Consider the following 13847-nt stretch of genomic DNA (forward strand, 5'->3'; position numbering starts at 1 on the left):
ACAGGCTCAAGGTTTGGTTTTGTGTAGATAAAAAAAATTGCTTCACTGAAGCTTCTGTATTGTCCCCACTCACATCCTCCCCTCTCCCTCACAAGCATTTCAGAAAACTACACAACTTAAAAGGTTATGATGTTTTCTTTAGAAAACAAAGAAAAAATCCTATGCCGTATAATTTGGTTGGGAAACATGCCTGCAGCTGCAGGTGTTTGTGCTCTTCCCTATGATATTCACTGGAAACTGTTTTCATTCTAAAGTTTCTAAGCTTTTATTCACATAGCAATTCATGTAGCCAGTTAGGAGAGCTGACTGCTGCGTACTAGAGAAGAGAGCACACTGCAAGAGTATAAAGTCACAAGATAAACTGAAACAGCAGTGTTTCATAGCCCAGGTAGCCTCTTAAATGCACAGCACATATATTTCAGAGCCACTTTTGCTTGCTCGAGTACGCTTGTTCATTTGAAAGTTGCTGGCTATTAGCATTAGCTGTGCCCCATGCCACAGGATTGACAGCAACAGCAGCAATACCTGGTAACTATCCATATCACCACCATCATCCTCCTCTTTCTGGTAGGAGAAAATAGATTTTGTAAAACACAAAAACACATGCATTTCTCTCAATAGAAACTCACAGAAATACCCCAAAACATGAATATAAACATTTCTGCCACAAACTTATAAAATGTTAAAATTTCAACATTCAAATAACCAAGTCTTATTAACAGGTAGAAACTGACTTTTTTTTCATTACAGACTATAGCAGCTCAGCCAAGATTTGAGTATTAGTGAATATATTTATTAAAAAAAAAACCCCAAAACCACCAAAATTCCCAGAATACAGTGCCAGTAAAAGGACTGAGCAAACACATCACCAATCTTCAAGTTTTACAGTTTCATCTCTATTTAAGGTCATAATTACTTGTGGTTCTAAACGTGACCCTTTTGACAAAAGGCACCTTGCTTCCCTGGGTGGCCCATTCCACTTGTTTGTTGACATCGCTGTTAAAATAATGCTTTATTTACAACATTAATTTGTCCAGTGTCAGCTTAAAGTCATTTATAATTTCTAAGGACTTTTTCCACTACATGAAATAGCCCTTTCACGTTCAGTGATGGCTATTTTTGATTCTGATTAAATAAGAACTCAGTCTTTTTTGAAAAGGTTAGAGTATCTCACTGTAAGACATTTTCTCTACTAATTTTATTTTTTTTTCTGCTTTTCCCCTCCTCAACTTTCACCATCCCTGTAAGGGAGGTGAACTAATACTAGATTCCTAGTGCCATTAATCATCTCTACACACAAAGGTAAAAACAATTTCCATATTCCTGCTGTCTTGTGTATATTCAAATACCAGACTTGGTACTTTATCAGTTATACACTGAGTTATAAGCAAAAAAAGAAGCGGATTTAACACCATACACTCACAGTATATGTATTAACCTCAAATGTGTAAAACTGCAAACTAACGTATCATGTACCAGTGTGCTAAGGTCCCTTTTGGAATTATGTTGGACTGGCTCTAGAACAGCAAACCAAACCAAACCAATGCATGAAAAATTAACTGTCTTACCTGGTAGCTGTCCAAGCCCCTTTGCAGTTTGGTTGATCTGGCAGTCACACCACCTACAGAGACTGAAAGAATTGCTTCTACCATGAGAGGCAACGTTCCCGAATGTTGTACAGGTTTCACTGTCACCTGAACTCTGCGAGAATGACCCTGAACAGGTAATTGAGAGATAGGAAGAAAGAGAGAGAGAAAAACAGGGAGAAACTAAGAATAAAATTAAGAATCAATTTAAGCATGAATAAGAAGACAGGGAAAAGATACATACCTGCCTAAGCTGGAAAATTCCCCCGGTGTTTACATCTTTTGCCTGATGGAGTTCAACTGCAGTATATTCTCCCATCTCATTCAATTCCTGTATGGAAATCCACATTTCTATTCTTCGAGTTACTTCATTCCACCTAAAAAGACATTCCCACAAAAACTAATGGTTGCCTCACCAAAGTACATTTTGTGCACCACAAGTATTAGAAAGCCTTTGGAAAGCTGATGGAAGCATTCATGTGTAATTTATTTGTACCTGTCTCTCAGTGTCCTAGTTTTAGCATGAAGAGAATCAACTTCCCAAACAGAGCTGCCATTGCCAGTACATCTGTGACCCCACACCTCAATAGCAAGAGCTCCTTCTGAAATGAACTCCAAAAACTCCTCTGTGACATTCACCACATAGTCCTGGCAATGAGAAAAACAAGTCACATTCAATTAAATGAAATAATATTATCTCCTCAACTAGTCTGTAAGGACACACCAAGGACACAACCTACAGTTTGGATCATAAAGCTCAACTCTGGTCAAGAAAGTTGTGAAATGTATCATCTCCTGCTTCTGCATACTGCATTTCATGCTTTGAAAATTTCCATAAAAATGATGCCACAGCTCCAGTGATCTTTTTTAGGTTACTGAGCTTACCAAACAAGTATATAATAAGGTATCATTATGTAAACTATAGTTTCCCCCATGCACTAAAGATGATGTCTGAATTTAAAAGACTAGTAATTAAAAGTTTTTAATTTTGCTGCATTTTGAAGTGATTAAGTGAAATATGGCATTCGAAAATACAGAAGTCATTAGTTATATGACTTGATTCCCTCCTCCTTTCCCCAGAAAAACAAGGCTCAAATTCTGAATAGCTTATCTCAAACATACTGTCCTCCCAGTAACACTGTTTCATAATAAAAATAGTTACCTTACAGTGAGAGAAGGTCACTGTAAAATGAGCATCTTTGCTCTGAGGTGAAGGCACATCTGGATCTACCACTGGTGCCGCTACTGTTGACTCACACTGATCCCAAAATGTGTATTGACAAAAGACAAAGTTGGAGAGATTAGGTGGCAGTCCAGTTGCTTCTTTTATTTTTACCTGAGGAGACAAAACAGATGTCATAAATATGATTGTTTCTTCTACAATTATAAATTGTTCAGAAACTAAGTATTTAATCCAAGAGTACCAACAGCCAAGAAGAATTTTTAAAGGACACCTCCAATTGCTTTGTAAGGGTGTCCCTATTTAGGAAATCTATATTTTGCTTACACAGAAATGCGAATCCAAGGAAAGCGGTTACATGCATCTAACTAGCTTGAGGAAGCCGATAAGCTCAAGTAACGAATGAAGCACTTCATCACAGAAGAAATGAAATCCAGACACCACCCATCCATACTACATTAGATGATCAAACAAACTGTAGGAGATGGATGTACAGAAAAACTGTTTCCCCTTCTGGATCTGCCAAGGACAGTCCTTGTAACATCAGTATTTATGATGTAGACCTGCATATACTAGAAACTAATGTGAATTAATTCAGCCACTGACAACCACAGACTGACCTACACTGAACTGGAACAAGAGAAGTCTCCCTCTTCAGAGAATTTTAAGCAAGCAATTGCCTACATAGCTTAAGTACTTTACATCAGACTGACTACCTAGTTACAAACGCCTGAAACTGTTACCTTCATCATGTGTTCTCACTTACCCTGCAGGAGAGCTTTTTCGCTCTATGAATAATTTCGCCATTGTTGTCCATGACTTCCAGACTCCCACTCTCACTGGAGTTCTCAGATGAGTCATCTCCTTCTACCACACGTTCTGGGACAGACCCAGTGACTCGCATTACTTCAACATGCAACCGTCCTGCAACCTACGGCAACACAAATACTAAGAACCTGTGCACAAGGGACTTAAAAGACATTAAGATGGTAGATATCTAACTCCCGGAGGTGTGCAGAAACAGAACTGAACAGCTCTCAACCACCAAATGAAAAGCAACAATGTTAAAAAAGAGGAGAAAGGAATAGAAAAGAAAATTATTTGCATGCAGAATTACTGACCTTTTTAGTTCACATAAAACAGAAAAGGTATACAGTGTCATGACTGTACATCAGAACCTTAATATGCTGGGGTTTGCTCAGTTACCTACATTGATACCAGGAATTTTATTCTACTACTTTAGCAGCTGGACAATTGTAAACAATTAAACAGAAAACATACATAGAAATTTGGAAAAAACTTATTCTCTGGCAAACAAGACAATAAGCATCATTTGCTTGTTCAAAAAATCGGTGTAGATTAAGTCTCCCAGCAAAACGCCATGTTCCCCCCGCAGGTACGAGTGCACAGGTACTATGCCCAGCCCGCTATACATTAAGGGCACTTTAGGGCTTTACCTCCCCCTGCTGGCTGATGATGGGCACAGCGTACTGCAGCTTCACGTCATAGAAAAGGCACTCCAAAAACACATTGGCGACGCCAATTAAGTTGTGATTCTCTTGCGCTTCATAAAAAGGATCACCTCTTTTGCCAATCAGCTTCCTTATCTGTTTTAAAGATCATAAAAGTTGTGTCAAAAGCTGTAAGCATGGGAACACAAAATCAAATAACCACATAGTATGAGATCATGGCACAAAAATTAAGTCGCTACCAATCTTTTCTGTTCCTTCCTGTTACACAGGTAGAAAGAGACTAGAAGCATATCAGAAATCTGAAATGAAATCTTTGAGATAAGACATTATACAATCCTTTCTTTACTGTGGGATACAGTAATATGATGACCTGCATTTTTTTAGCGATGTCAAGACAAAGTAGATTTTACCATGAGCAAGCACAATAGCCATTGATTTCAAGAAGTTTCACCTTACTTTTCTGCTGTTTACACTTTTAAAATGAGAGGACAAATCATCCCTAGGTTGAACAGCTGCTCTGGCTGCTGGGTACCACAACAAGGGCAAAAGGGAAGGTACAGGATGACTCCCACTTAAACCCACAAGCGTTCTTAGGACTTCCATAGAGCTGAGATCACATCTGCAGCATTTTCTACACAAGTACCCCCTACACAGGCACAAAGAATTCATGCAGATTCCTAGCACGATACGCACTCCTCAGTGGACTTGTTAGCTCCTTTCCTTCTCCTTTTCCTTCATTTTCAACACATGCATTTGACCTACGTGTTTCTATGTAGCACATAGAACACATGCATTATGAACAACATAGGTCATGGCAAGGACGATCCTGGCTCAGGCAGACATAATATATTCAAAAGGATGTGCTATCAGTTCTTACTAAAGTCAGCAGCAAAATCATCGTTGTCTTCAATGGGCACAGATGAAGTGCTTGACCTCCCCTGTGTTATGATTTTAGAGATTCCCATTGTCCCGTCCAAGGCATGTAACAAAGGCACAACAGCTGTTCAAACATATTTGAGAATGATTCTTGATACGAGGAATTTAGGTGCTCCCTATCAGCCACAAGACAGCAAGATATACTTCCTATGCACTTCTACCTGGATACTTAGAGGACGTCTTCTGGAACACCAAATCTCTTGTCTATCTCTTGCCAGTAAACCAGCAAGCTTTTGACAAGTCTCACGCTTATTTGCCAAGGCTAAGAGTACTTCTAAAATTCTGAGGAAACGCCACTTAGTTCTGACAGAGATACTGATGTAGACTAAGTCTTCAATTGATTTCTTCACTGCTTTAAGGTTCATGGATATACAAATGTCATTACAGAATATTCCACATTTTAAGATCAAGTTCTACCCCACTAATAAGTTCTGCACCTTGAGTGTATCTAAGAAGCATCCTTGCTAGCTTTGATACTGATTGCAATTTAATAATTTTATTTCTAATGCAGCTTTCTGCTTCCATTCAGAGCTGGTGCTTATCTGCATGGCACCTATATTACGCCCAGTAAATGTATGCCCTTAGTAGTATCATGAGTCACTACCGCAGCACAATTATATCTGACCTCAGCACACTTATATCTGAGAACGCAAGTGAGGATAGGACATAGCTGTGTTTTATCATGCATGGGCATTTTGGGAATTTAGAATTATTCATAGTTAGTTGTTTTGTTTGTTTTTTAAAAAAACACAATACTGTACCCTTTCACATACAAAGTCATTGCACTTGATCTGTACAACATATTAAAAGGGGTTAAAAGAAAACAAACTCAATCTCTGATCCTTTTCAGAAAATATATACAATACCTCAGGAATCTTCTCCTTCCACTCTTGATAGAGGTCTCTCATGTCAATCAATTTGTTCTCTAGTTTCTCAATAGTCCACACTTGAGTACCTTTTCCTTTTCTTCTCACTTGAATAGCAGGCTCACTTACTATTGCACCCCTCTAAATCAGAGGAAAAAATAATCACTGCAGGAAAGGTGCATGTAAGTAGTTTACCTCCTCACTTAAACTGCATCCCTAAAAAGGAATAAAATACAGAACATACAGCTTCTCTCTGCATGCCAGCCATACTCAAACGTACTCAAACATACAGCCATGACCTCAAACACAGCACACCCTATACATCTCTGAGGATCTAGACCTCTTTCTCCTTCTCAGAGAACTACCATTCACACAGGAACATTAACACTCTCAATCAAATCACTTATGACAAGCATATTATCCTAATTGCTATCATTATATTAACAGCAGCACTACAACTAGAAAACCCTTAAGACAAAAAAATTGTATGCATCTGTTACAACAATGGCAATTTTTGCAGACATAACAAAATGCAGATTTTACAGCAGCAGAACACAAATGTCTGTTCACAAACTGCATGCGCATATGGTGATCATACACTTGAAAGAACAGCAAGAGCCAAACAATGCTACATTCCCAGTTTTACTTATAATTACTTGCTTTCAATATATTAAAGTCAGGTAGCACCCATATTTTGCCTTCGCATAATCTAACAAAAGTAATATTGTATGGCCTCAGGTTAGAGGAATGTTATATATGTCTACATATTTTAGGTTAGCCCTAAAACTATATTTTCCAGCATTCTTTGTTGTCATTACCTTTTTGTTGGCACTGAGGTTTTCAGCAGGGATCTGAAGTGTTACTTGATAATCTGTTAGCTTACTCATTTCTTCTGCTAAGAAGTTTGCTTCTCTCACCAGTGTATTTGCCTTTACTATCTGCTCTCGAAGTTTAGCCAGGCTCTGTCGAAACAATTCATCCCTGTGGTGCAGTAGGTAACATGAAAAATACACAGAAACCTATTTCTATTATTGGAAAGTTGCAAATAGAGGTGCTAACAAAGACTTTTCTCAAGCAAATTTAAGATGAAATGCTGTATAGCACTATGTCAGCAAACATGAAACAGTGTCAGAATTTTATTGAGGAAAAGCAGTGATCACACATTAAACAAACATATTACTGTTGAGGTAAGTCTCACACAATAATGCACAAATAAAAGGGCACAGTACTATGGGAGCTGTTACAGTGATGATTTGTTAAAAGCCCTAGGGACATTCCTAATTTTCAAGAAATGAAATAATTGCAGCTGTCTTTGTCTTTAATCTGGAGTCCTGTTCCTCAGAAAGTACCAGTCCCAACATGTGAGACTTCATCTTGATAAAACCTGCTTTTCCTCAGATCATGATGTTGGAACCTGCAATCACTGCAGGCCACAGCTTTACATCACAGCTAGGGCTTTGCAGTGCTACAGACCCCCAGACTTCCCTCCATATACTTAAGCCATCTCAAGTGTACACATTAAAATAATAATAATCTAAAGTCCTATATACCCAAAGTACCTTTTAAGTAACAGATGAATGAGCACAGGTTAAAGCCTGTGCACTCTGTACAGTTAACAGTCTCTGGACAAATTCCAAAAAGGTTTCTAAGGTCTGTCTGAACAAATCTATTCTAACGTAACACCTGGCAAACCTGCTATGACACATACTATACCTCCACCTGTGATGCTAAGATACACTCTCACCTGGGATTCTCATCTTTAATTTGGCTTTTAAAAGTGTCACGGTTATTCTCTGAACAAATGTGAATTCCCCCTTTCTGCCCTTCTTTGTAATCCCAACAGCACTTACTGTGTGTCATCATCTGCATAAAACTCATGATCAAACTTCAGATATTTCAGTGACCAGCACTCCCCTGGATGATTTTTTTTTCTTTCCTATGCAAAGCACTACTGAAATACAGTACATGTTGTGCACATACACTTCTCATTTCTACAAACTACATTACGGACAAGCGTAGGAGTAACAAGTAAACTCATGGGCCTTGCTGCGAATACAGGCAACATTTGCCTACTTTGCCTTTATTCAGATAAGCTTAGATGTTTTGTATGTCTTTATAGTACAAACAACAAACAACTGTTAATATGTCTTTCAGTCCCCAACAGAATTCTTCTTGAGTGGCTACCTTTTTTTGAAATATCCCAAAGAGCAGCCTGGGTAACTCAAATTGCACTCTGCTGCTTCCCTGATACCATACCGAAGCAGTAAACGACCAGCTGTGTTAGCAAACAGCCCTGAATTTTAGTGCCTTCAACATGCTAAAACATGCAGCTCTGTCTCTCTCCCCTACCTGGCCTAAGTTTGCAACAGTGGTGGGTTTTGTTGGATCTTAAACAGCTGCTATCAGGAGATTTTTAGTCCGCTTCCTCCATATCTGTTCTGTATAATGCTTTCCATTGTATGGAAAACTCCTTTCTTTCTGCCTCTTGCTTCTGTTATCCAGGCTACCAAGACTAAATGAGCAATTCCAGATCATGGGAGTGACATATTCCACAAACAGCTATAATTTTGGGTTCATCCAGAAAATGAAGGTAGAATCAAGAATTACTCACTAAACAGTACTTAATACTGAGAGTGCATTACACCTGCAACCACTGAGAGACAGCTGGCTCGCTTGAGAAACAAGGCAGCTTTGATCTGTGCTTCAAGAGCCATAGGATTCAGCTACAGCCAGTCCCTTCCTTGATCTGAGAAACCAGCGTCTGGTGAGCTTTTTGGGGAGGCTCCCACACCAATCTTTTCTTAGCTAGATTCCTGAGAAAGGAATAGTTTAAGACTACTATAAGGAGGACTTATGAGTAACTCAACCAATTATTATGGGTAGTTCTCATTACAGTTGTGTTTTCCTGTATACAGCTGTGCCAGTACCCTTCCAGAAACTTAAGCAAAAAAAATATGTTTCAGATAAGATTTTTTAATTCTTACTACACAAAACATATGACAAGCTCCACTAGGATATTAACCAAAGCAAACACCCACTGAACATGATATCTTGAAACAATTGCTCACAAGGTGTCATTGCAACTCTCTGGGATTCCTAACGCCAGATACAGAATATGCTGAATTAAACCTCTGGTGCAGTACACCACCACCCCCCCTCACCCCAACAAATTAAATTTGTTCAAAGTTACAATGGGTTAACTTTATGCCAACACATTTTAATGCCAGGTCAGGTATCACCTGTCCTTCCACAGTCAGTGTAAAGCCAAAAAACTCCGTGCAATGTGTTCTAGCTGATCTGACAGATACAACCACGAGTCTACATCTGATACCTATCAAATTCATTTTGCTGGCTGATCCAGCAGAACTCAGCTTCATTTGCAATGGCAACAGAGCGACAGCTAAGAGCTGCACTAATCAAATCCCATGCAATCCAGACACTTAGCTCTTTCGCCCATTCTTCACATCCAGTCTTCCCGTTTTCTCCTGCATTTCTTGCCCTCTGGCCAGTAGGCTAGTAAACACCCTCTCAACATCATGTTGCCATGCTTTTACAGCAGAATACCTCAAAAATACATGTTTTTTGGTTTCTTATTTAAGAAGATTTAGGTTTTTCTGCCTTTTTTTTCAGAAGTCCAAACCTATTCTAGAACTATAAATAAAAGTATACATAAGAGGATCTTCTGGAGGACAGGAAACTGAGAATTCTTCCAGAAAACTGCTTATTCAATAGCAGTGCCACCAAAACATTTATCAGCCTCCTTACTGATTGCTACAAAGAGCATTCATTTTCCTCTTTTTTACAACGCAAAGTACAGTCTTCAAGCAGTTCAACAGTTATATAAAGCACTCACCCATGAAATACAGAGGCAAAAATGCTTGTTCAAAGCACAACTCCTCCTAAGAAATATCTAACAACTACTGAGAAGACTAGCTGAACACTTAGTCTCGATACCACTCTAGATTCTCATTTTTTTATATCATTACATGGTTATGGTGACTGGTTAATTTTAAGTTGAACAATTACATTTTTTTCTTCTCAGCTCTCAAGGACAGGCATTTTTTTTGCTACTTCCTTTTCCCTTCTGTTGCATCGTTTCAGAGGTGTTGCTTCCCTTTGAGAGTAAGCCCAGTTCTCATGTCTGCTACTGAAGTGGGTTATCAATGACTTCTTGATGGCCTTGCTGTGCTCAAAGCAGTTCTGAATACCAATGATCCCAACTAGTGTGTTTCTCATTTTGCACTCCTCCTGAGGCCCTAAAACAGCCTGCAAATCCCAACCATGACTCTGCAATGCTTTACATTCAGTTCCCAATGATTCCATTTTTAGCTCTTACAGGGGCAAACAATTATTTTAATTGAAGTTGAAACACAGCATTACTTCTCCCTATACTTGCCATGGAAAACATTCTAGTCATTGCTGGTCAACAGTTTGTCATTTGTTTAGTTTTTTTCCCAGGCCAAACTGGGCAGAAATTACAAAACAAAACCTTGCACAAAAACTGAAGCAAGATCTGTCCTGTTCTATTTCTAACATGCTGAATTTGAAAGCTGAAACACAATCTTGGCTATCTTTCTTTAGACACCTCTTGTACATGGAATTTTTTTTTAAATTGTGGAGAATAAAGCAAAAATAATCAAAATAGGAAAGAGCACTCAAACTTACTACATACAGAAAAAATGCTGAGTGAATAATGAAGCTTCTGTTTTAAAAGAAAACAGATTTAAAAGAAACTTATAAGAAACCTGTTAGTACATCTAGTTATTCTTTCTGCTGAATTAACCCAATGAGAGAATACTCATTTGCATGCAGAAAACTTAAAATCATGTCAGTTGTTGCCCCTAGAACTTCTCTCCACAGAGCTGGCATCCTTCTCTCCCCAATGATACCAAGCACAAGCTTCTCTCATTGTCAAGATGCAAACAAACACATGCTGCTTAAACTCTGCTCGCATCTTCCTAGTCTGCTTTTTTAACTCTCCCTGCAAATATCGCCATCTTTCACCAATGCTGCATGCAGTTGCCATGCTATTCCTTTGCAAAGAGGCCTGTTCACCTCACGGTAAGCCTTTCACTTCCTGAACAGCTCAAACATACTCTATGATTATTCTGCAGTTCTTCAAATACACATCAACTCTCTTCTAAAGCTGAGCTTCCTTTTAGAAGCACATACATACAATATATAAGGACTCTCATTTTCTGTATTTTTTTAATGGTTTTTAGATTGCAAAATACTGTGCTGTTGTATACTCTCACACAATCCTCAGTGGATTCCTTACTCTTAGTCGACAAATTTATCTCTGTGCTATCCCCTCCTTTCTTTCCAGAACTAACTTAATAATTGCTAAACCATGTATTTCAGAAGCAATTTTCTAGTTTAAAAAAAAAGTGCTACAATGTTGATCAATAAAAGCTAAATTCTTATTTCATTTGTGTGTTAAACAGGAAGTTCTTGTACACATGTTACACATCAGAACCTAGTCCTAAATGAAATGCTAACACCTTGGTGGAGGCAGATCTTGTACTGCATGTCAACTCCATAAAAACCATTATCAATTTCTGACAGATGGTTCAAGCCCTATCTTTCACCCTTTGTAGTTCTTATTAATTCCTTTGTTTTAACTCCAGTATTCTCACCTCTCTTCTGTCCAGAGATTTACTTTCTGCTGTGCAGTCTGAGCAGTGTAGGAGAGTCTGTCGCTGCCATGCTGATGCTGCCTTTCTGGAGAGAGCTGCTGCCGCAGCAGCTCTAACTCACGTTCATACATCAGCCGCTGCTCCTCCAGAGCACTCCGCTTCTCTTCCAAGTACTGCTTCTCCAAGATCTGGACCACATTTTGTACTGGGTCTAGAAAGAAAAACCAAAAAAACCACCCAAAAACAGAAGAGTGAGAAAATGACATTTCAGCATTACAGAACACTCATTATTTATTTGGTAACAGCAATCAAGATATCCCAGAGACTCTGCAAACACAAGATGGCCCCAAAACAAAAGCCAAAACAATAGATATTGCATTAAATAAAGCCAAACAATAAGAAAAAATGCAGCATGCAAAGAGGCTAGAACAATGGTTAGGACCCTCATCCATTGCATATTTCAGTACTGTAAAGTTATATATGTTCCAGAATCCCAGCAGGAAAAAAGAATAGATGGAAAAGGGAACAAATTAATAAGAAGAAAACAAAGTAAAATACAATAGAAGATGATGTTAACCAGAGAAGGAAATGACTTAAGGAAGTAAAAAGCAATTTACTTTCTCCATTTTGGCAGAGAATTAAGCATGTTGGAGGGCTACAGATGAAAATCCCAACAAAGAAATTGTCTGACTAGCCACACATCACATTGAACCAGCGTGCTTTACAGTGCTGAAGCAGACAAAGTACGTTCTGAAGGGGACTTCTGCATTTAGCTTTACAAACCACATTTCATCTCAGTATCAACCCAGAACAAATATCCATTTGGATAGTCTATCCTGAAACAACTGTTTGTGTCAATCAGCTATGGTAAAATCTAAATTGCATTCAAATTAAAGAAACATTACTCTGCCTATTCCTGGTTTAAGGTCCAGTGCCAGACTGTGCCTCTGAAAAAGCAATCCAATGGAATAAGCTCCTTCTATATACTACCAGTATGTATCTGCCTCATATATATATATATGAAAGCTTAAATACAGCAAAAAAGTTGTTTGCAAGAGGAACAATCTAGATGAAGATCTGAGTCACAGCACATCACCTAACAGATTGCTGATTCGGTAAATCAGAAGCGGAAGGGAGAGGAGCTCCATAGTTGGAGCGGTGGATTATTAGGGGAAGCGACATGCCAGGATTTTCAAATGCAAAAAACTTCAACTTTAAAATAATGGTTTGTGATACCTCTTCTATTCTGCAAATATTTAAAAAAAAAAAGAGAGCTATTGTGACTTTTAAGGATGCCAGTTGGTCACAAAGGAGGGACAAAAAGAAATCTAGATTCAATTTTGCTGTCACACTTTGGAACTAAAGGTGTGCTTCTCAAAAAAAAAAAAAAAAAAAAAAGAAAAGAAAACCCAAACCTGAAAACATGTCAGTGTGATTTAGTTATGAACCACTCCCCAAACCCAGTCCTCGTAAGATTTTGGGCAAGTTTTCCTGATACTACAATGCTACATGAAACAAAATTGGGTTACTATAGCATGCAATAGAGGATTCGCATGAAAGGTTCTGCAGAGTTTTCATCCTTGTATGTTGGCCACCTTAACATGTACATACACTCTGCCAAAAATCACATCCCCTGCATCTTCACAAACCAATGTAGCATTCATTACCCTGTTTAGTAATCTGTAACAACTTACTTAGTACTAAAACTACGGAGACCAATTTTGTTAAAGTAACTCACTTTCTGCGACTTTAACATACATGGCCATCGAGGCAAGTCACTTCATGAAACAAATCCTTCCTATTATAAATGTCAGAGAACCAAACAGGATCTCCAGGGTTCTGTTGTTACAGCAGGTTTGTATTTGTCTCTCAGCATCCTTTTTTGAAATATTAAGATTGATATAAAGCACATTCTTATTTTTACGGATGAAAACAAACACTTCTGCAAGTTCCTACAGTGGCCCTAGCCTTATCCATGGAAGAAATCACTGGCTTCACACAAAGGCATCATAAAATACCACTACAATGCTAATTATAATGCACAAAGTTAAAAATCAGTCAGTATATATAGCAACCAAATAGCAAAACAGTGATGCACAGAAGTGTCTTAAAATAACCAGAAATATTACTTTTTAGCACATGACACTCTCAGTTAGTTATTTTTAGCATTT

The 13847-nt window shown here is 38.3% G+C and overlaps 1 protein-coding gene across 5 annotated transcripts in view; it reads right to left on the bottom strand.

Moving 5' to 3' along the window:
- Positions 1-13847, bottom strand: part of KIF13A (kinesin family member 13A) — a 113964-nt gene that overhangs the window by 21142 nt on the left and 78975 nt on the right. For 4 of the 5 annotated variants that reach the window (XM_074829157.1, XM_074829176.1, XM_074829141.1 and 1 more), the window contains 10 exons: positions 11677-11887; positions 6859-7021; positions 6041-6181; positions 4224-4373; positions 3533-3697; positions 2749-2922; positions 2083-2234; positions 1831-1963; positions 1569-1715; positions 526-564 (listed from right to left, as the gene is read on the bottom strand). In XM_074829157.1, coding sequence (XP_074685258.1) covers positions 526-564; positions 1569-1715; positions 1831-1963; positions 2083-2234; positions 2749-2922; positions 3533-3697; positions 4224-4373; positions 6041-6181; positions 6859-7021; positions 11677-11887 — 1475 coding nt within the window. The remainder of the gene's footprint in view (positions 1-525; positions 565-1568; positions 1716-1830; positions 1964-2082; positions 2235-2748; positions 2923-3532; positions 3698-4223; positions 4374-6040; positions 6182-6858; positions 7022-11676; positions 11888-13847) is intronic. The other variant, XM_074829149.1, reaches the window with a different exon arrangement.

The sequence above is a fragment of the Strix aluco genome, chromosome 1 (genome assembly GCF_031877795.1).
Source record: "Strix aluco isolate bStrAlu1 chromosome 1, bStrAlu1.hap1, whole genome shotgun sequence".
Classification (NCBI taxonomy): domain Eukaryota; kingdom Metazoa; phylum Chordata; class Aves; order Strigiformes; family Strigidae; genus Strix; species Strix aluco.